The sequence below is a fragment of the Oncorhynchus nerka genome, linkage group LG4 (genome assembly GCF_034236695.1).
Source record: "Oncorhynchus nerka isolate Pitt River linkage group LG4, Oner_Uvic_2.0, whole genome shotgun sequence".
Taxonomy (NCBI): domain Eukaryota; kingdom Metazoa; phylum Chordata; class Actinopteri; order Salmoniformes; family Salmonidae; genus Oncorhynchus; species Oncorhynchus nerka.
Genome location: NC_088399.1, coordinates 44,821,117 through 44,843,938, shown reverse-complemented (window position 1 = coordinate 44,843,938; position 22,822 = coordinate 44,821,117). Strand labels below are relative to the sequence as shown.

Here is a 22,822-nt window from a genome sequence, read left to right as displayed (position 1 = left end):
TCTCTCTGTCACCCTCTCTCCCTTCCTCTCTCTATCCCTCTCTCCCTTCCTCTCTCTATCCCTCTCTCCCTTCCTCTCTCTATCCCTCTCTCCCTTCCTCTCTCTATCCCTCTCTCTGTCACCCTCTCTCCCTTCCTCTCTCTATCCCTCTCTCTGTCACCCTCTCTCCCTTCCTCTCTCTATCCCTCTCTCTGTCACCCTCTCTCCCTTCCTCTCTCTATCCCTCTCTCTGTCACCCTCTCTCCCTTCCTCTCTATCCCTCTCTCTGTCACCCTCTCTCCCTTCCTCTCTCTATCCCTCTCTCTGTCACCCTCTCTCCCTTCCTCTCTCTGTCACCCTCTCTCCCTTCCTCTCTCTATCCCTCTCTCTCCCTTCCTCTCTCTATCCCTCTCTCTGTCACCCTCTCTCCCTTCCTCTCTCTATCCCTCTCTCTGTCACCCTCTCTCCCTCTCTCTGTCACCCTCTCTCTGTCACCCTCTCTCTGTCACCCTCTCTCCCTCTCTCTGTCACCCTCTCTCCCTGTCACCCTCTCTCTGTCACCCTCTCTCCCTCTCACCCTCTCTCCCTTCCTCTCTCTGTCACCCTCTCTCCCTTCCTCTCTCTGTCACCCTCTCTCCCTTCCTCTCTCTATCCCTCTCTCTGTCACCCTCTCTCCCTTCCTCTCTCTGTCCCTCTCTCTGTCACCCTCTCTCCCTTCCTCTCTCTGTCCCTCTCTCTGTCACCCTCTCTCCCTTCCTCTATCTGTCCCTCTCTCTGTCACCCTCTCTCCCTTCCTCTCTCTATCCCTCTCTCTGTCACCCTCTCTCCCTCTCTCTGTCACTCTCTCTGTCACCCTCTCTCTATCTCTTTCTTTCTTTCCCCCCAGGCTCCTATCTCCCTGATGGTAGTGCTGTGGACCCAGACTATTTCTTCTCCACCATCAGTTCTAGTTTCTCTGTGTCTCCTCTGTTCACGGGCAGTGCCCAGGGAGAGTTTGACGTCCCTCTGGACATTCTGCGCCAGCTCCTCAACATGGTCAGTACATGTGTAGAATCGGGTTGGATAGAACTGTAGAATTGGATAGAACTGTGGAATCGGGTTGGATAGAACTGTGGAATCGTTTTTCAGAATGAATTTCTAAGTGTTCTGTTTGTCTTGTGCAGGTTGAGCAGTTTGTCGCTGAATCCTTTCTGAAAACACTGGATGACACCTTGCAGGAACTTCTGGAGGTAGGTTCATTTCCCCTCTATTTGAATGAAAGCACTTTCCTGTGGAGCCCTCAAGATAGATGTTACATCATGTTTGTTGTGTTCTCTCCCTGTAGTTGAACCCAGGTATGCACCTGCACTACAGGACCTTCAGTGATCCTCTGTATGTGACCATCTTCAAGATGCTCAGAGACACGCTGTATAACCTGAAAGGTAATAACCCCACTGGTCTCTCACCCCAACCTTTTTAAAGGGGAGAAATCTGCAGTTGCTACATCCATTTTTGGACGTATACATGAATGATTATGTACCCATATCTTATAAGTGCCTCCTGAACTCAACTGTCGTACCCCATCAGAACTCAAAAGATAAGTTGGTTGTAAGCAAACACTATACAGCCTCAAAACATGGTTACAATTATCATTTTGATTTCATGCATGAAATCAATTTGTGAATTAGAGCGTGGTTACATTTCTCCAGTCCAGTCCCTCAGCTGTTTAGCAAAACCATTGTTGTTGTTTGAACGGCAGATTGCCCCTTTAACCTGACCCTAACCTTTCGCCTAACCGAACCCATCTCTAATATACAGAAAGCCTATTGATATGACCTGATTTGCTATTGTTCAGAATCAGTTCAGCAGACTGTTTGCTGCACGTGTTTCTGACTGTTCCACGAGTGTGTTATTGATGTTGGTGTGGCGGTGTTCCCAGACCTGCAGACGGGCTATGTGAAGGAGGTTCATGACTTTGTCCTGGAGCAGTTCAGTAGTAGCCAGTCAGAGCTGCAGAGGATCCTACATGATGTAGATCACCTCCACAGTGAGCTGAGTCCTCTGAAGCTACGCTGCCAGGCGAACGCTGCCTGCGTCGACCTCATGGTCTGGGCCGTCACTGAGGAGCAGGGTGAGACTGCTCCCCCCCCCCCCCCGTGCGCATGCCTTGAAAAGCGGGAAGAAAAAAAAAATTGGGTCATTCATTTGGAATGAACACAAACCGACTGTTGTTCATGCGTTTTGCTTTGATCAGGAGCTGAGAACCTGTGTACCAAGCTGTCGGAGAAGCTGCAGTCCAAGACGTCCAGTAAAGTTATCATCGCTCACATGCCCCTGCTCATCTGCTGTCTACAGGTAGGTTCTGAAATGCCGACAGTGGTTCCATCCGAGTCGCTTCCTGTTTTTGTCTGTCTTCACAATATTGTGTTGATGAGAATGGCATAATACGAGTATCAATCATACCTAATAAGAATGATCCTGGGTGTGTTTGTGTGTAGGGTCTGGGTCGTCTGTGTGAGCGGTTCCCGGTGGTGGCCCACTCTGTCACCATGTCTCTCAGAGACTTCCTGGTGGTCCCCTCTCCTGTCCTGGTCAAGTTGTACAAGTACCACAGCCAGTACACCACAGGGACAGGTGAGGTCAAGATCCACGTGACCAATGAGCACTCCCAGTCTACGTTCAGTGCTCACGCCAATAAGAAGAGCCAGCCCTCCATGTACGAGCAGCTCCGAGACATCTCCATAGACAACATCTGCAGGTGAGGAAAGACTTTTGTTTTCAGAGAAGAGAAATATAAGCAACGTTCGCGCCTTTCATTCGCCGCTGTCACCAAATATGCGGTCTGTTTTTTTCCCTTCTCTCAGCTGTCTGAAGGCTGGTCTGACTATGGACAGTGTTATAGTGGAGGCTTTCCTAGCCAGCCTGTCCAACCGTCTCTACATCTCTCAAGAGAATGACAAGTAAGTCTATCTGACCCCAACATCACCTCTTCCTTTACTTATGAAATAACTCTCAATGTTAGCTAGTGAACCTCAGGTGACCTGCCTAGAAAGACTGTCCTGCAGTGATTGATAGGAGCTCTAACCAATCCCCATCTCCGTGGCAATGACTGGCAGCTCCTCTGACCAACCGTATGTCTCCCCCCCCCCACCCAGAGAGGCCCACTTGATCCCAGACCACACCATCAGAGCCCTGGGTCACATCGCGGTGGCTCTGAGGGACACGCCCCGCGTCATGGAGCCCATCCTGCAGATCCTACAGCAGAAGTTCTGCCAGCCGCCTTCACAGCTAGATGTACTCATTATAGATCAGCTGGGATGCATGGTCATCACTGGGAATGTAAGGCGCTCACACACTCGATCTTGTCCTTTTATACTCATTCCTTCTTCCCTCTCTCCCCTTTGCAATACATCCCTCAGCAAACGCATTGTTTTCTCTCACCTCACAGCAATATATCTACCAGGAGGTGTGGAACCTGTTCCAGCAGATCAGTGTGAAGGCCTCCTCAATGGTCTACTCCACCAAGGACTACAAGGACCACGGATACAGGTGTCCTCAGCCCCTAAACCTTTGCCCCCTATCCTATCCTCAGTAGCCAATCATGACTATAGGAGCTAGGGCTTCCGAGGGACCAGAAATCTTCCAATACGTTGTGTCAAACAAACAAAAAAAAAACAAGAAGACAACAGAAAACATGATATCTTCTGTAGTTGGTCCGTTGTGGTTGTAGTGAAGGAGGAGCGATGCTTTTTGATGACATCATGAATGAATCAAACAGGCCTGGCCGCGCTTCGGGCTGCCGCACACACAGAGTCAGAACCGGCACGAACACGACATGTGACACACAGCATAAAATAATGTGACCGGCAAAACAAAAAAAATCATTGACCACGTTTACATGTATTTCGGATAGTAGTTCATATCCCGCTTAAGGTCTTATTCGGGATAAGCTGTTTACATGCACTTCTGATATCCCGCTCACTGGTATCCCTGTAACCATGAATAAACAGAACATTCCTCATTTAAGATCATCAGGTTTAAATGGAATCGTAACTGACATCTGGACACTGACTGTAGGTCTATAACCTCTCACATGTAGTGTAATATAATATTAACTCCTGCAGAATTATGCATTTCTTGCAGTAAAATGATACACCAAATGTTGATTTTGTCTCGGGAACAGGAGTGGAGAAATATCCTTTATTTCAGCGTCTCTTGAGAAAATGCGAATGTGGGTGTCGTGTTGTCTTGGACACTGTTATGCAAGCAGACAGTATTTCAACCACATAAAATATGCACCCAAGACGAACTGAACTGTCTTATCAGAAACGTGTTTCATCGATTTTTCTCAGCTTCTCATTTCCTTAAAACCGGTCAAACTGTTGACATTTTGCACAGGTCCATTCTTTCCTCTGTTGTGGAGTTATTGACTTTTCTCCCTGGTTTCCTAAACGAAACCGACAACTTTACTGGTGTCAGCTAGATTACTAATGCATTCATTCTATTGATGTAAGACGTTCTGGTGAGCACTGCTTTATTTAGACTTCTGGGGCAACAAGTTATGACCGAAGAGAATCTGCATGTAACTGTAGTTGACATATAAATGGCCTACCAAATGTTGGAAATTATAAGCAAAAAAACGTATTTAAATTAGGTGTGAAAGTAGCATAACCCAGTAGGTCAGCGTCTCCCTAACTCGATGCACGTTTTGGTTTTTGCCCTAGCATTACAGCCGTGTAGTACTCCCAACAAAAACCAAAACGTGCACCTCTTGGGGTCCCCAGGACCGAGTTTGGGAAACACCGCAGTAGGCTATATCGTCCAGTAGCCTGCAGAGTATCAGCAAAACCAATTATTATAGATGTATTATGGTAGATGGAACTGCACGGGTAGCCTACTTTCTGAAGGGATTTGACAATCCGGTGAGAACAGCATCACACAACACCCGTGAAACTGAGCAGACTGCGAAAAACAACAGCAAACAGAATAAGATGTTTACATGCCACAGTATCCCGTCTAAGATCAACATATCCCAGCTATCTCATGACCTGTATACAAGCTTTTCCAGGTTATGGTAAATGGGATATGATTTGTAGGGTGCCGTCTTTCGGATGGGACGTTAAAACGGGTGTCCTGACTCTTTGTGGTCACTAAAAGATTCCATGGCACTTATCATAAGAGTAAGGGTGTTAACCCCGGTGTCCTGGCTAAATTCCCAATCTGGCTCTCATACCATCATGGTCACTTAATCATCCCCCGTTTCTAATTGGCTCATTCATCCCGCCTCCACTCCCCTGTAACTATTCCCCAAGTCGTTGCTGTAAATGGGAGTGTGGAGGGGTTAATACTGTTTTTAATTATGTCTATATGCGTCAACTCCAAAAAATAATAATGGGATATTGGTGTGCGTGTAAACGTGGTTACTGTTTACACAACCTATGATAGCCTAACACCACTGTCACCAATAGAGACAACAACAGTGTCGCATCAAATGTGACAGGCTCGTTGTGCTGAAAGGACAGCGACCGTAATACCTGTGCACTCCAGTTTTGGTCAAACACATAGACACGGCTGATAGACAGACGACAGAAGTCACACAATGCATCAAATAATGTTAAAGAATAAGCAGCCCGTTCACTCCAGTAGGCCCCACCCAATCAGAACAATGCAAAATGCCTTCTGTCCAGCTTCTGAAGGCCTAGCCAATGGCTGGCTGAACTCGTTAGATTGTTCTACCCAGAGACCACCAAAGCAAAATCCTGATTGGATATTTTTTTCTCTTCAGTATTAACCCACTCACTTTCTGACTCAAACTGAAGAGATGAAATCAGAAGATCATTAAAATGATTGTAAAAAGACACACATTTAGTTTAAATCCTCAGGCCTTCCCTGTCCCCCACTGCCGAACCCCTACTCACTGCACATAGCCAGCTCCATGACCCACTATACTAAAAACGACTATGCTAATCTCATGTGTGTTTCAGACACTGTTCCCTGGCGGTGATCAATGCGTTAGCAAACATAGCAGCTAACCTGGCCGCAGAGCAGATGGTAGATGAGCTGCTGGTCAACCTACTGGAGCTGTTTGTCCAGCTTGGACTGGAGGGCAAGAGGGCCAGCGAGAGGGCCTCGGACAAGGGCCCCGCACTGAAGGTACACTCCATTTACACAGTAACCATAACTTAGGCCAGACTACAAGGTTCCTTGACAACAGGCTTGTGTTAGTTGTTTTGCGTTGACATTGTTTAGCTATCGTTTATTTATTTCCAGGCTTCAAGCAGTGCAGGAAACCTTGGCGTACTGATTCCTGTTATTGCCGTGGTATGTGGGTTGCCTCTGTACATTTTGTATTTTCAACAGTTTGTGCAGTATTTGTCTCGAGTGTCTGTGCAGCACTACTTCATCTCTACACTCCGTATTGATCTGGGTCTCCTTTCTCTGTGTAGCTGACAAAGCGTCTGCCGCCCATCAAGGAAGCGAAGCCTCGCCTGCAGAAGCTGTTCAGAGACTTCTGGCTCTACTCTGTGGTGATGGGCTTCGCTGTTGAGGGATCAGGTGGCTGTTTAAGATTATATTAACATATACTACAGTAAACCACCAGGATTGGTGTACAATCTATAGAATTGACTCGATGTGGTTTAAATGGTGGCCTATACCCATCTGGTGGTAAGATTAAAGTGAGTTTATCAGTCATTCTGCTGTGTAAAAGTGCATAGGTTTATTAAGGGTTTTGTGTGTTCTGCAGGTCTGTGGCCAGAGGAGTGGTATGAGGGAGTGTGTGAGATCGCCACCAAGTCTCCCCTCCTCACTTTCCCCAGTGGAGAACCCCTACGCTCTGAACTACAGTACAACTCTGCCCTGAAGAACGACACTGTCACCGCAGTACGAAACGCAACCACACACACATACAGATCGTGTACAGACATACACACACGTCCTACTACAAACCCACACACACACTTGTCTGACGTTCCCTGGTTTTGTGTGTGTGTGTGTGTTTTTTCAGGCGGAGCTGAATGACCTGAGAAGCACCATTATAAACCTGCTAGATCCTCCTCCTGAGGTGTCTGCTCTCATCAACAAACTAGACTTTGCCATGTCGACCTACCTACTGTCTGTCTACAGGCTGGAGTACATGAGGTAATCTCTCCCCTCTTCTCTCACCAGGATGCTGCGTGCTCTAGACTGACCGTTTCCAATCCATCTCTCCCCTCTTCTCTCACCAGGATGCTGCGTGCTCTAGACTCTGACCGTTTCCAATCCATCTCTCCCCTCTTCTCTCACCAGGATGCTGCGTGCTCTAGACTCTGACCGTTTCCAATCCATCTCTCCCCTCTTCTCTCACCAGGATGCTGCGTGCTCTAGACTCTGACCGTTTCCAATCCATCTCTCCCCTCTTCTCTCACCAGGATGCTGCGTGCTCTAGACTCTGACCGTTTCCAATCCATCTCTCCCCTCTTCTCTCACCAGGATGCTGCGTGCTCTAGACTCTGACCGTTTCCAATCCATCTCTCCCCTCTTCTCTCACCAGGATGCTGCGTGCTCTAGACTCTGACCGTTTCCAGGTGATGTTCCGCTACTTTGAGGACAGAGCCATCCAGAAGGACAAGTCTGGTAAGCTGCATTACACAGTCATTGCAGTTACTACACAGGTGTTACATAGGTATTACTCATGTATTAGACCGCTATTACACATTTATTACAAATATATTTGCTGTTTATTCCACATGATTTAGACAGTGATATAATGAATGTCTCCTCTCTTTGTCTCCAGGTATGATGCAGTGTGTGATAGCCGTTGGGGACAAAGTGTTCGAGGTCTTCCTACAGATGATGGCTGAGAAGGTAAGGTTGTCGGATAACACTTAACACCCAACACGAGCCATGGAGTCGTACAACGAATATTTGAGGACCGTCGTCAGATTCAATCAAAACGGAGAGACGCAAGAGCATCTGAAAGTCAAGGACACCTGACCGTCTGTGGAGCATGTCCTCTCCAATGATTGGTGGGTTGGTTTAACCGTTGCTCTCTCCTGTGTTTCTCTCCCCAGCCGAAGACCAAAGCCCACGAGGAAGAGTTGGAGCGCCACGCTCAGTTCCTATTGGTCAACTTCAACCACATCCACAAGAGGATCCGTAGGGTGGCCGACAAATACCTGTCAGGTCTGGCCGAAACGTTCCCCCACCTGCTGTGGAGTGGCCGCGTACTGAAGACGATGCTGGACATCCTGCAGACCCTCTCCCTCTCCCTCGGCGCGGTGCGCACACATGCTCTCTGGTATCCACCTGCCAATTGTTATTCTCTGTGATCCCTCAATGTATTGACTTGTGCCCCTGCTTTGTGTATAGGACATCCATAAGGACCAGCCGTACTACGACATCCCGGACACCCCTTACAGGATCACTGTACCAGACACATACGAGGCCAGAGAGGTAGGAATGTGTGTTTGGTGTGTGTGTGTGTGTGTTTTCTGAATGTTGCATTGACGTTTCTATGTGGTTGTAGAGCATAGTGAAGGACTTTGCTGCTCGCTGTGGGGAGATCCTGAAAGAAGCCATGAAGTGGGCCCCCTCTGTCACCAAGTCACACCTACAGGTGAGCTACACACACACACACACACATTTTGTAAAGGAAAAGCAGATGGAAACGCATTGCAGATGTTCTGTCAAATCATTGTTCATGAAGAGGTTCTAAATGGCTTTTTTTTTAAGAAGTCAAGGTTTTAGATGAGTCTTGTCTTTATTCCCTGTTTTTGATGTTCTTCTCCATCTCCAGGAGTACCTGAACAAGCATCAGAACTGGGTGTCAGGTCTGTCCCAGCACACTGGCCTGGCCATGGCTACAGAGAGCATCCTGCACTTCGCTGGCTACAACAGACAGAGCACTACGCTAGGGGTGAGAACACACACACACCTAAAAATGTATTTCCATTCAAAATGTTATTTTCCATAACTCTAACCCTAAACCTAACCCTAATTCTAAACCTAAACCCTAACCCTAAGCCTAAAATAGCCTTTTTATAAGTGAGGACCGGCAAAATATCCTGACTTCTCAGAGTTGTAGGACTTCTGGTACTCACAAGTATAGTAAAACGTGTCCACACACACACTAACCAAGTCCCTTCCTCCCCTCCAGATCACTCAGCTGACAGAGAGGCCAGCCTGTGTGAAGAAAGACTACTCCAACTTCATGGCCTCACTCAACCTGAGGAATCGCTATGCTGGAGAGGTACAGAGAGACACTACTACAGTTCTGGACCGGACACTCAGTTCTTCATAGACCTCATATTTCTTCGGCTGAGTCAACAGAACGATGTTGCGGTTCACATCGACATTGCGTGTGTGTGTGTGTGTGTGTGCGTGTGTGTTTCTCCCTCCAGGTGGCAGGTATGATTCATTTCATTGAGGCGGTGCGTAGCCAGTCAGACCTGTCCACCCTGATGGTCAAACAGATGACAGAGGCCCTTGACACTCAGAACCCTGAGGCCTTCACTGAGAACATGTTCAAACTGGCTGCTCTGCTCATCAGCACTAAAGGTGTGTGTGCTGACGAGTTGACTTTGGTTTGGAAGGGCATGAAGGCACCATGTAGCCCAGGGTCGGGCAATCATTTCCGGCTACATCGGGCTTTCAGAATTCAGCTGAAGGGCTGCGCATATTTTTGTCCAGATCGATGTGTTCATCAGAAGTCTTTAGCAGGCCAGAGAAAGGGCAGCTATTTGAAAACGTATCGGTCCATTATGATGTCTACATACTTTCTGTCTAGTTTTAGAGTGGCCTGGATTTATTATAGATAGATATAGATGTTTTGTTTTTTACTCCAACCTCCCCCGGGCCAGATTGAATGGATTCGGCCCATTGCCCTTCCCTGATATTGCCCTTCCCTGATATTGCCCTTCCCTGATATTGCCCATCCCTGATATTGCCCATCCCTGATATTGCCCATTGGGGTGCATTTTTCCATGGATGTAGTCCCTTGTCCAGTTTTCGCTGTGGTGTGTGTGTCTGTCTGTGCCTGTCTGTCTGTCTCATTATATTGAAGGCTTGTGTTGTCTCTCTCGCTCTCTCTCTCTGTGAAGAGTGTGATCCGCAGCTGCTGCACCACCTGTGTTGGTCTCCTCTGAAGATGTTTACAGAGCACGGCATGGAGACGGCTATCGCCTGCTGGGAATGGCTGCTGGCTGCTCGCACTGGAGTGGAGGTCCCGGTAAGCATGTTGTAGACATCTATTGCTGGAGTTGAATTAACATTGTGTATTTCTGTGAAAATAGTGGTGGGACCCGGATTCAAACCCACACTAACACGGGTATTCTCTCTCTCTGTCTGTAGTTCATGCGTGAGATGGCGGGGGCGTGGCAGATGACAGTGGAGCTGAAGATGGGCTTGTTCTCTGATGCTCAGGTGGAGGCTGATCCCCTAGCAGCCTCAGAGGAGAGTCAGCCTGTCCCCTGTCCCCCCGACGTCACCCCTCACTGCATTTGGATAGAGGTGTGTGTGTGTGTGTGTGTGTGTGTGTGTGTGTGAGTTCAATCCAGTTCGCTTAAAATACTAGAGTAAGTGGAATTCACTGCATGAGTCCTATGTGTTTTCATTCCATGCCCCTCCCCCTCCAACTTGTCTTCTACTTTCTCCTTCTCTCTCTCCAGTTTCTGGTTCAGAGGTTTGAGATAGCTAAATATTCCAGTGAAGACCAGGTGGAGATATTCGGGAGCCTATTACAACGCTCGCTCTCCCTCAATGTAGGCGGGGCCAAGAGCAGCCTCAACCGCCACGTAGCCGCCATCGGACCTCGCTTTAGGTCCACACACACACACACACAAGATCCAGTTTCTGATTCAGAGCAAATTCATTGAGGTAATCTCTCTCTCTGTGTGTGTGTGTGTGTAGGCTCCTAACTCTGGGTCTAGCACTGCTCCATTCTGACGTAGTCACCAACACCACCATCAGAAATGTCCTCCGAGAGAAGATCTACTCCACCGCCTTCGACTACTTCAGGTACACACGCACACACACACACAGGAAGTTCTACTCCACCGCCTTCGACTACTTCAGGTACACACAGGAAGTTCTACTCCACCGCCTTCGACTACTTCAGGTACACACACACACAGGAAGTTCTACTCCACCACCTTCGACTACTTCAGGTACACACGCACACACACACACACACAGGAAGTTCTACTCCACCGCCTTCGACTACTTCAGGTACACACACACACAGGAAGTTCTACTCCACCTCCTTCGACTACTTCAGTTACACACACACACAGGAAGTTCTACTCCACCTCCTTCGACTACTTCAGTTACACACACAAAAGTACTTAAAGTAAAAATACTAGTACTACTTACAGTTGAAGTCGGAAGTTTAAATACACCTTAGACAAATAAATATGAACTCAGTTTTTTACAATTCCTGACATTTAATCCTAGCAAAAATTCCCTGTCTTAGGTCCGTTAGGATCACCACTTTATTTTAAGAATGTGAAATGTCAGAATAATAGTAGAGAGAATTATTTATTTAATATTTTACTTATTTCATCACATTCCCAGTGGGTCAGAAGTTTACATACACTAAATTAGTATTTGGTAGCATTGCCTTTAAATTGTTTAACTTTGGTCAAATGTTTTGGGTAGCCTTTCACAAGCTTCCCACAATAAGTTGGGTGAATTTTGACCCATTCCTCCTGACAGAGCTGGTGTAACTGAGTCAGGTTTGTTGGCCTCCTTGCTCGCACAAGCTTTTTCAGTTCTGCCCACAAATGTTCTATAGGATTGAGGTCAGGGCTTTGTGATGGCCACTCCAATACCTTGGCTTTGTTGTCCTTAAGCCCTTTTGCCACAACTTTGGAAGTTTGCTTGGGGTCATTGTCCATTTGGAAGACCCAAGCTTTAACTTCCTGACTGATGTCTTGAGATGTTGCTTCAATATTTCCACATAATTTTCCTGCCATCTATTTTGTGAAGTACACCAGTCCTTCCTGCAGCCAAGCACCCCCACAACATGAATCTGCCACCGCTGTGCTTCACGGCTTGCAAGCCTCCCCCTTTTTCCTCCAAACATAACGATGGTCATTATGGCCAAACACTACTATTTTTGTGTAATCAGACCAGAGGACATTTCTCCAAAAGGTATGATCTTTGTCCCCATGTGCAGTTGCAAACAGTAGTCTGGCTTTTTTTATGGCGGTTTTGGAGCAGGGAGGAAATGGGGTACAAAAAAATACGCTTGAGGCCATACCACCTGTTGAACACCTGTTCAGGGTCGGGCCTGATTAGTACTGGGACGGGAGACCGCCTATGAATACCAGGTGCCGTAAGCTAAAATTATAATACTAATGTAAAAGAGGTATTTATTATGCAGAATGTTGTTGTTCGTAACACGTGTCATTGGCCCAAAGGGGCCAATGATCCAGAGGTCAGGATTTTCTTGTGTTAATTAATTGTATACTTCCCTCATTCTCTTTCCCCCCCTCCCTCTCTAGTGCCCCTCCTAAGTTCCCTACTCAGGGGGACAAGCGTCTGCGCGAGGACATCAGCTTCATGATTCGTTTCTACGCCAGCATCCTGTCGGACAAGAAGTACCTGGCGGCGTGCCAGCTGGTTCCTCCCGGTGAGCTAGGCGCCGTGCCCACCCCCAGCACCCTCTCTGCCGGGATATTCGGATCACTAATCGTGTCCAGCACTTCTCCGATATCGATGCTAAGTAAGCCTACAGCGGTGGAAACACCGGCTGATTAACAACAGCATTGCAAGACTACAAGAGCATGTTTTTACACAGGTCAAATCTGACGCCTGATCAGGCTCCTTGCTACGTTGCTCATAGATCGATAAATCTTTATAGTCTGTAGGATCTCACTCTATTTATTTCTGTCTCTCTTTCTCTATCTATTTCTTTCTTTCTGTCTCTCTTTCTCTTTCTGTCTCTTTTTCTCTCTTTCTTTCTCTTTTTCTTTCTCACTTTCTCGCTCTCTTTTTCTTTCGGTCTCTCTTTCTTTATATCTATTTTACTCTATCCATCTATTTGTCTGCTGCGGAGCAAGGCGCAGATTTGCCACCTCTGATAAAATGCATGATTGATTATTTATTATTATTATTCTACACATTATATCATGCCAATCCGCCCCTCAGCTCGTTTTGTCAATTTGTCAACAAAAAGAAAACAAACAAATTGAGAAATTTGAGAGACCTATTTCTTCTCCACCACCCACACCGCTCCTTCCTCCTGTCCGTCCCTGGCGACCCCAAGAACAACATGATCTCACTTCATAACACATCGGATCGCGCCGGGTAGAAACTAGCCCTAACCACAGATCTAGAATCAGATTACTCTACCCTCAATGGTAACCCTTTACCATCAGGTGGGTGAAATAATGTCTGTCTGTATCAGCGGTTAGGGGTAAATTCTACCACTGCCTGTGGGACCAACGCATGGTCATCTCATATAATACAGGACTAACGTTATAAAGCTCATCATATCGCTCTTCAAAAACTCCTTCCTCTCCATCGAATGCTGAGACGATGCTCGTCACCTCATTTATATTTCACAATGTCTTGTCCATGGATGGTGATGCATGTCCGTGTGGATTTAGGAGGGAGAGGGATGCATGCCAATGTTGTTTTAGATGAATGCATTGAGGGATGGAGAAAGATGTAGCTAGAGAATGTGAAGGAATTAGGCGTTAGATGGACAGAGATAATTGTAGCAGGAGATAGTTGAGTTTGTAGTGGAAAGAGGGAGGGATAAAGAGATATGGATAGAGAGTGTTAAATGAGGAAGTAGATTACAGTCGGGAAAACTCCAGGGCCCAAATAATAAGGGATAGAAAGACTGTGTGTGTGTGTGTGTGTACTTTATCCCTACCTACAGTGTATTCAGAAAGTATTCACATCCCTTGACTTTTTCCACATTTTGTTGTTATAGCCTGAATTTAAAATGAATTAAATTCAAATGAATAAAAAAAATTAAAAAATGTCACTGGTTTACACACAATACCCTATGTCAAAGGAGTATGATGTGTTTAGAAATGTTTACAAATTCATTTAAAATGAAAAGCTGAAATGTCTTCAGTCAATAAGTATTCAACCCCTTTGTTATGGCAAGCCAAAATAAGTTCAGGAGCAAACATTTGCTTAACAAGTCACATAATAAGTGACATGGACTTACTGTGTAATAGTTTAACATGATTTTTTATATGACTACCTCATCTCTGTACCCCACACATACAATTATCTGAAAGGTCCCTCAGTCAAGCAGTGAAGATTCAACCACAAAGACCAAGGAGGTGTTTTAATGCTTCGCAATGAAGGGCACCTATTGGTAGATGTGTTTTAATTTTATTTTTACCGTCTTTGAATATCCCTTTTGAGCATGGTGAAGTTATTAATTACACTTTGGATGTTGTATGAATACACCCAGTCAATACAAAGATAAAGGCGTCCTTCCTAACTCAGTTGCTGGAGAGGAAGGAAACCGCTCAGGGATTTCACCATGAGGCCAAAGGTGACTTTAAAACAGTTAAAAAGTTTAATAGCTATGATAGAACTGAGGATGGGTCAACGACACTGTAGTTACTCCACAATACTAACCTAATTGACAGATTAGGGTAATATTGTGGATAAGGCACTAAAGTAAAACTGCAAAAAATGTGGCAAAGAACTTAACTTTTTGTCCTGAATACAAAGTGTTAAGTTTGGGGCAAATCCAACACAACACATCACTGAGTTCCACTCTTCATATTTTAAAGCATGGTGGTGGCCGCATCATGTTATGGTTATGCTTGTCATCGGCAAGGACTAGGGAGTTATTTTCTGGATCAAAAGAAACGGAATAGAGCTAAGCACAAGCAAAATCCTAGAGGAAAACCTGGTTCAGTCTGCATTTCACCAGACACTGGGAGACAAAATCTACGGCAAGACTTGAAAAGGGCTGTCTAGCAATGATCAACAACCAACTTTACTGAGCTTGAAGAATTTTAAAAAGAACAATGTGCAAATATTGTCCAATGCAGGTATGCAAAGCTCTTAGAGGCTTGCCCAGAACGACTCACAACTGTAGTCGCTGCCAAATGTGATTTTATTGATTGACTTTCGGGGTTGAATACTTATCTAATCAAGATGTAATAATGTTTTATTTGTAATTATTTCTTTTTTTACAAATGCTAGAATTGTTCTTCTACTTTGACATTAGAGTATTTTGTGTAGATTATTAACAAAATAATGACATCTATTTGAATCCCACTTTGTAACACAACGAACTGTGGAAAGAGTAAAGGGGTGTGAATACCTTCTGAAAGCACTGTATGCCTGTCTGTGTGTGTGTAGACAACCAGGACCCGTCTTTGAACAGTCTGTCTGTGATGACGGCCCAGGACCCCAGGAGCACCATGTCTCATGACTCCAGCTCCCGCTCCCAGCAGAGTGGCCAGAGTGGCTGGATCAACACCTACCCTCTGTCCTCTGGCATGTCCACCGCCTCCAAGAAGTCAGGTAACACAACACACACACACACACACACACAAGACAGACAGACACAATGCGCCCACACACACGCGGCGAGATCTGACCATGTCCTTCCTGTCCCCAGGCATGTCTAAGAAGAGTAACAGAGGGACTCAGCTCCATAAATACTACATGAAGCGTCGGACCCTGCTGCTGGCCTTACTGGTGAGAGCAACAGTGGGGATTTTTACTGTGGAAGGTTTATGTTCGGACAGAAAGATTCCCTTTGACTCTCCCTCCTTGCTATTCATTTGCATTTAGTCCTACATTCTGACCGTCCACTTTGTTGCTAGGACTGATGTCCTCTTCCCCCCACCTCCTCTAGGCCAGTGAGATTGAGCGGTTGACTACCTGGTACAACCCTCTGTGCACCCAGGAGTTGGCCATCGCTACAGAACAGTCCGTGGAGACCAGCATCGCCAACTGGAGGTCCAAGTACATCAGCCTCAGTGAGAAACAGTGGAAAGACAACGTCAACCTGGCCTGGAGTATAGCTCCTTATCTGGCTATGCAGCTACCTGCCAGGTAAACACACACAGTCTCACACAGACACGTGTAGGGCAAACGTGGAAAGCTTTAGATTGGTTCCACCTGAATAATAACTGTTGTTGTCAGGTTGAAGAACGTTGCGATTGTGGCATGTTAGTGCTAACCCTCTCGCGTGTGTGTGTTTAGGTTTAAGAACGATGCGATCGTGGCTGAGGTGACCCGGCTGGTGAGGCTGGACCCTGGAGCGGTCAGTGACGTACCTGAGGCCGTCAAGGTGAGTCAACCTGTAGTTCGGCAGTCATCTGCTACACAGGAGTGGCCAATGCTCATCATACCTCAAAGATGTTTGTTGAAGAACATGTTGTTTTTTTATGTCAGAGCCACAAAGTTCAGGTTCAAAAGTGGTGGTGTTTCTAATTGAACGTTTTTTGTCATTCAACAAAATAAATAATTGTGTGTTTTCTAGTTCCTGGTGACGTGGCACACCATTGATGCAGACTCTCCAGAGCTGAGTCATATCCTGTGTTGGGCTCCTGCTGACCCTCCCACCGGCCTGTCCTACTTCTCCTCCATGTACCCCCCGCATCCCCTCACCGCTCAGTACGGGGTCAAAGTTCTACGGTCGTTTCCTCCGGTACGAAACACACACACACACACACACATACACACTTTATACCGTCACTTATCCTAATGTATTTGTTTCTTCTCTAGGATGCCATCCTGTTTTACATTCCTCAGATAGTTCAGGCCCTGCGCTATGACAAGGTGAGTGACACTACTAACTAGCTGCTGTGTTTCTACATTACCCTGTGTGTGGTGTGAAAGATAACAAGCTTGTGTTTGATTGGCAGATGGGCTATGTGAGAGAGTACATCCTGTGGGCGGCCCAGAAGTCTCAGCTGTTGGCCCACCAGTTCATCTGGAACATGAAGACGAACATCTACCTGGACGAGGAGGCACACCACAAAGACCGTGAGACACACACACACGCACATAGTCACGACCAAAATGATTGGCACCCTTTGGTGTTGGTAGAAGGATGCATATGCAGAAAAGAACCCCATACCTATTGTAAAATATGGTGATGGATCTTTGATGTTAAGGGGCTATTTTGCTTCCACTGGTCCTGGGGCCTTTGTTAAGGTCAACAGTATCATGAACTTTACCAAGTACCAGGACATTTCAGCCAAAAACCTGGTTGCCTCTGACAGGAGGCTAATACTTGTTTACAAGTGGATCTTCCAGCAAGACAATTGTATTAGTATAGAGTAAGAACATAACATTTTAGAACATAAAATACACTGTAGCTCAGTGTTTTTATAATTGATGTTATACAGTTTTCTTTGCTCATCTTTATCAATAATGTTGGTCGTGACTTATACACACGCGCGCATATGTACACACTCACTCTTACCACTCCTTTCTCTCTGTCTCTCTGTCTCTCTCTCTCTCTCTCTTTCTCTCTCTCTTTCTCTCTCTTTCTCTCTCTCTTTCTCTTTCTCTCTCTTTCTCTCTTTCTTTCTCTCTCTCTTTCTCTCTCTCTTTCTCTCTCTCTTTCTCTCTCTCTCTCTTTCTCCGTGTAGCCGACATCGGGGATCTGTTGGAGGAGATGGTTGAGGAGATAATAGGTGCTCAATCTGGTGCGGCTAAAGACTTCTTCCAGAGAGAGTTTGACTTCTTTGACAAAATCACCAACGTATCTGCAATCATTAAGTGAGACTAACACCCATCCTTATATAGTCCACTACTGTTAACCAGTTCAGTTTTTGGACATTGAAGTGTTGGTGTTTTTCAGGCCCACCCCAAAGGGAGATGAGAGGAAGAGGGCCTGTCTCAAGGCTCTGTCTGACATCAAAGTCCAGCCAGGTAACAACAGCTAGGACACATCCGTGGTACAACAGCCTTTCCTTAATTGGATTTGCTCAACTCCTGTGTCCTCTCTCTCCTCCATTTTAAATGTATTTATTTTTTATTCAAAAACACAAAAAAAACAGGTCAAAGGTAATTGAGGAGAGGAGAGGGAACCTGTGTGAAAAATGACCTTGTATGAAACGAGACTCCCTCTCCACCCGCGCGTCATCAGGCAAATGACAAAATCAATGTGTGAAGTGATGAAAAACAAGTGAAGTTACTTCTGCAAGACATTTTATAGATAAAACAATAAATAGTATGTTGTCTTTAAACGTGTGCATGCTTTCAAAAGCTGGTTTCAAAGGGTGTGATAGATTTTTTTCAACTCTTCCGCGAAGGGCTCAGGTAGGATACACATGACTGTCCTCCTCGAGGGGAGGACACTTTCCCGTTCGCCTACTAACAAATTGACTTCTCCTTGGCCTCTCAACCACTTATCGGTTTCCGGGTCACAGAGGACTGAGGGTGGAGGACGGACTTTTGCCCAAATGATGCAATACCTATGTCTGTGCGGGTGCGTGTTGGATTACAGTGAGGTGTATTGTAAATGTATGAATAGTTTTACCCAAGGTGTTTTGACCTCTGTAAGCAGTTGATTCCGATATCTGTGATTGTGCTACGTGGAAGCAGTAGTGTAAGGTATGTGTGTGTCTGACCGTTGTATGTCTGTCCTCCACTGGTGGCCATCCTCCAGGCTGCTATCTGCCCAGTAACCCAGAGGCCATCGTACTAGACATCGACTACAAGTCTGGAACACCCATGCAAAGGTACTGACAAATTGATTTTATTCATTCGATTGATTTAATTGATGATTTTTATGCCTGACAAAGACCTTTCAGTTGAAACGTTGCAATAAAGTACACAGGAGCATTCAATGGTATGTGGATATCTATTCCTTTCTTCGGCTATTTCAAGAAAGGTTTATTTTCCTATCTCACAGCATGTATAGTGCATTTGGAAAGTATTCTGACCCTATGACTTTTTCCACATTTTGTTACGTTACATCTTTATTTTAAAATGGATGAAATTGTTTTTTCCCCCCTCATCAATCTACACATGATACCCCATAATGACAAAGCTAAAACAGGTTTTTAAACATAACTGCAATATCACATTCACATAAATATTCAGACCCTTTACTCAGTACTTTGTTGAAGCACCTTTGGCAGCGATTACAGCATCGAGTCTTCTTGGGTATGACGCTACACTCAAGAACATTCAGAGACTTGTCCTGAAACCACTCCTGCGTTGTCTTGGCTGTGTGCTTAGGGTCATTGTCCTGTTGGAAGATGAACCTTTGCCCCATTCTGAGAACCTGCTCCAGAGCGCTCAGGACTTCATCAAGGATCTCTCTGTACTTTGCTCTGTTCATCTTTCCCTCGATCCTAACTAGTCTCCGAGTCCCTGCCACTGAAAAACATCCCCACAACATGATGCTGCCACCACCATGCTTCACCGTAGGGATGGTGCCAGGTTTCCTTCAGACGTGACGCTTGGCATTCAGGCCAATCTAGGTTTCATCAGACCAGAGAATCTTGTTTCTCATTGTCAGAGTCCTTTAGGTGCCCTTTGGAAAACCTCCAAGCGGGCTGTCATGTGCTTTTTACTGAGGAGTTGCTTCCGTCTGGCCACTCTACCATAAAGGCCTGATTGTTGGAGTGCTGCAGAGATGGTTGTCCTTCTGGAAGGTTCTCCCATCTCCACAAAGGAACTCTGGAGCTCTTTCAGATTGACCATCGGGTACTTGGTCACCTCCCTCACCAAGCCCTCACCAAGGCCCTTCTCCCCCGATTGCTCAATTTGGCTGGGTGGCCAGCACTAGAAAGAGTCTGTTCTTGGGGACCTTCAATACTGCAGACATTTTTTGGTACCCTTCCCCAGATCTGTGCCTCAACACAATCCTGTCTCGGAGTTCTACAGACAATTCCTTCGACCTCATGGCTAGGTTTTTGCACTGACATGCACTGTCAACTGTGGGACCTTATATAGACAGGTGTGTGCCTTTCCAAATCTTGTCCAATCAATTGAATTTACCACAGCTGGACTCCAAGCAAGTTGCAGAAACATCTCAAGGATGATCAATCGAAACAGGATGCACCTGAGCTCAATTTTGAGTCTCATAGCAAAGGGTCTGAATACTTATGTAAATAAGCTATTTCAGTTTTTTTAATACATTTCGTAAAACCTGTTTTCGCTTTGTCATTATGAGGTTTTGTGTGGAGATTGGTGAGGAAAATAATTCATTGAATCCATTTTAGAATAAGGCTGTAACGTAACAAAATGTGGAAAAATGGAAGGGGTTTGAATACTTTCTGAATGCACTGTATATCCGACTGCTGTCTCTGGTCTCCCCCAGTGCTGCCAAGGCCCCTTACCTAGCTAAGTTCAAGGTGAAGCGTTGTGGGGTCAGTGAACTGGAGAAGGAGGGTCTGCGTTGTCAGTCAGACTCTCAGGACGGGGAGGACAGCGAAGAAGTAGCTCGCAGGATCGTCTGGCAAGCTGCGATCTTTAAAGTGGGCGACGACTGCAGACAGGTACGACACACACACACCACACGCATATTTTACATACTCAGCACTTTATAAACAGCACAAAATGTCATCAGCATTTTCTGATAATTGTATTCTCTCCATACCTCCTTTTCTTTACCTCCTCTCTCTTTGTCCCTCCAGGACATGCTGGCTCTCCAGATCATTGGTCTGTTTAAGAACATCTTCCAGCTGGTGGGACTGGACCTGTTTGTGTTTCCCTACAGAGTGGTTGCTACTGCCCCCGGGGTAAGAATACCCTCTACACCCCTTTTTGCAGGCCCACGGATCAATTTCGAAATTGCACCTGGTGTATTCCACTATTCTAACTCCGAACAGTAAGTTGAGACCGTTTTTACCCTGTAGCCATCTCAACTTACTGTTCAGAGTTAGAATAGTGGAATACACCAGGTGCAATTTCAACATTTTGTCGTGCATCAGCATGTCAGCTAAGATTTTTTTTATTGGTAAGTTAGTCTTGGCCAGTTATATAAACAAGCATTTCGCTACACTCGCATTAACATCTGCTAACCATGTGTATGTGACCAATAAAATGTGAATTATTCTCTCTGCCCCATATCAACATTTTTCGATTAGCATGAAATGAGTTTGAAACTTGCTAAATCTTCTCTCTGCCCCATGGCAAAATGAGTAGAATTGCATGAAATTAGTTGTACATTTGTCAAATCTTCTCTGCTAAAATGTGTAGAATCTCAGAAATCTGCTCTAAAACTTCAATTTTTACTTTCCGCTGTCAAGAGGGGGGACGCTAAAATGTTTTGCTTGTATCTGTCTCGGTGTCCAGTGTGGTGTGATCGAGTGTATCCCCGACTGTAAGTCCCGTGACCAGCTGGGCAGACAGACGGACTTTGGGATGTACGACTATTTCAGGAACCAGTACGGAGATGAGTCCACTCTGGCCTTTCAGAAGGTGAGATGACTGTCCCCCAACCCCTGAACCTTCATCCCTGACCTGACCCACTGTGGTATTTTTTCACGTATTTGGACATATACTTACAGTGCCTTCAGAAGGTATTCACAGGTCTTAACTTTTTCCACATTTTGTTGTTACAGCCTGAATTTAAAATGTATTACGTTTAGATTTTATTTTGTCACTGGCCTACACACAATAGCCAATAATGTCAAAGTAGAATTTGTTTTTTTAAAGATTTTTACTAATTAATAAAAAATGAAAAGCTGAAATATCTTCAGTCAATAAGTTTTCGACCCCTTTGTTATGGCAAGCCTATATACAGTGCCTTGCGAAAGTATTCGGCCCCCTTGAACTTTGCGACCTTTTGCCACATTTCAGGCTTCAAACATAAAGATATAAAACTGTATTTTTTTGTGAAGAATCAACAACAAGTGGGACACAATCATGAAGTGGAACGACATTTATTGGATATTTCAAACTTTTTTAACAAATCAAAAACTGAAAAATTGGGCGTGCAAAATTATTCAGCCCCTTTACTTTCAGTGCAGCAAACTCTCTCCAGAAGTTCAGTGAGGATCTCTGAATGATCCAATGTTGACCTAAATGACTAATGATGATAAATACAATCCACCTGTGTGTAATCAAGTCTCCGTATAAATGCACCTGCACTGTGATAGTCTCAGAGGTCCGTTAAAAGTGCAGAGAGCATCATGAAGAACAAGGAACACACCAGGCAGGTCCGAGATACTGTTGTGAAGAAGTTTAAAGCCGTATTTGGATACAAAAAGATTTCCCAAGCTTTAAACATCCCAAGGAGCACTGTGCAAGCGATAATATTGAAATGGAAGGAGTATCAGACCACTGCAAATCTACCAAGACCTGGCCGTCCCTCTAAACTTTCAGCTCATACAAGGAGAAGACTGATCAGAGATGCTGCCAAGAGGCCCATGATCACTCTGGATGAACTGCAGAGATCTACAGCTGAGGTGGGAGACTCTGTCCATAGGACAACAATCAGTCGTATATTGCACAAATCTGGCCTTTATGGAAGAGTGGCAAGAAGAAAGCCATTTCTTAAAGATATTCATAAAAAGTGTTGTTTAAAGTTTGCCACAAGCCACCTGGGAGACACACCAAACATGTGGAAGAAGGTGCTCTGGTCAGATGAAACCAAAATTGAACTTTTTGGCAACAATGCAAAACGTTATGTTTGGCGTAAAAGCAACACAGCTCATCACCCTGAACACACCATCCGCACTGTCAAACATGGTGGTGGCAGCATCATGGTTTGGGCCTGCTTTTCTTCAGCAGGGACAGGGAAGATGGTTAAAATTGATGGGAAGATGGATGGAGACAAATACAGGACCATTCTGGAAGAAAACCTGATGGAGTCTGCAAAAGACCTGAGACTGGGATGGAGATTTGTCTTCCAACAAGACAATGATCCAAAACATAAAGCAAAATCTACAATGGAATGGTTCAAAAATAAACATATCCAGGTGTT

The 22,822-nt window shown here is 45.4% G+C and overlaps 1 protein-coding gene across 2 annotated transcripts in view; it reads left to right on the top strand.

Annotated features, from left to right (window-relative positions):
• Positions 1-22,822, top strand: part of LOC115126191 (phosphatidylinositol 4-kinase alpha-like) — a 40,246-nt gene that overhangs the window by 9,094 nt on the left and 8,330 nt on the right. Inside the window, exons 7-46 of one of the 2 annotated variants that reach the window (XM_029655808.2) lie at positions 866-1,014; positions 1,143-1,208; positions 1,304-1,400; positions 1,898-2,089; positions 2,213-2,313; positions 2,457-2,716; positions 2,823-2,918; positions 3,114-3,297; positions 3,407-3,507; positions 5,943-6,111; positions 6,229-6,279; positions 6,405-6,513; positions 6,704-6,840; positions 6,965-7,098; positions 7,490-7,572; positions 7,733-7,803; positions 8,010-8,216; positions 8,308-8,391; positions 8,465-8,554; positions 8,735-8,854; positions 9,095-9,187; positions 9,339-9,495; positions 10,038-10,165; positions 10,288-10,446; positions 10,605-10,756; positions 10,846-10,953; positions 12,441-12,568; positions 15,280-15,444; positions 15,542-15,621; positions 15,782-15,981; positions 16,132-16,219; positions 16,412-16,579; positions 16,657-16,710; positions 16,797-16,917; positions 17,529-17,658; positions 17,741-17,811; positions 18,551-18,623; positions 20,213-20,390; positions 20,529-20,633; positions 21,190-21,315. In XM_029655808.2, the coding sequence (XP_029511668.1) occupies positions 866-1,014; positions 1,143-1,208; positions 1,304-1,400; positions 1,898-2,089; positions 2,213-2,313; positions 2,457-2,716; positions 2,823-2,918; positions 3,114-3,297; positions 3,407-3,507; positions 5,943-6,111; positions 6,229-6,279; positions 6,405-6,513; positions 6,704-6,840; positions 6,965-7,098; positions 7,490-7,572; positions 7,733-7,803; positions 8,010-8,216; positions 8,308-8,391; positions 8,465-8,554; positions 8,735-8,854; positions 9,095-9,187; positions 9,339-9,495; positions 10,038-10,165; positions 10,288-10,446; positions 10,605-10,756; positions 10,846-10,953; positions 12,441-12,568; positions 15,280-15,444; positions 15,542-15,621; positions 15,782-15,981; positions 16,132-16,219; positions 16,412-16,579; positions 16,657-16,710; positions 16,797-16,917; positions 17,529-17,658; positions 17,741-17,811; positions 18,551-18,623; positions 20,213-20,390; positions 20,529-20,633; positions 21,190-21,315 (4,985 nt within the window). Of the gene's footprint in view, positions 1-865; positions 1,015-1,142; positions 1,209-1,303; positions 1,401-1,897; positions 2,090-2,212; positions 2,314-2,456; positions 2,717-2,822; positions 2,919-3,113; positions 3,298-3,406; positions 3,508-5,942; positions 6,112-6,228; positions 6,280-6,404; positions 6,514-6,703; positions 6,841-6,964; positions 7,099-7,489; positions 7,573-7,732; positions 7,804-8,009; positions 8,217-8,307; positions 8,392-8,464; positions 8,555-8,734; positions 8,855-9,094; positions 9,188-9,338; positions 9,496-10,037; positions 10,166-10,287; positions 10,447-10,604; positions 10,757-10,845; positions 10,954-12,440; positions 12,662-15,279; positions 15,445-15,541; positions 15,622-15,781; positions 15,982-16,131; positions 16,220-16,411; positions 16,580-16,656; positions 16,711-16,796; positions 16,918-17,528; positions 17,659-17,740; positions 17,812-18,550; positions 18,624-20,212; positions 20,391-20,528; positions 20,634-21,189; positions 21,316-22,822 lie in introns of both variants that reach the window. The other variant, XM_029655800.2, reaches the window with a different exon arrangement.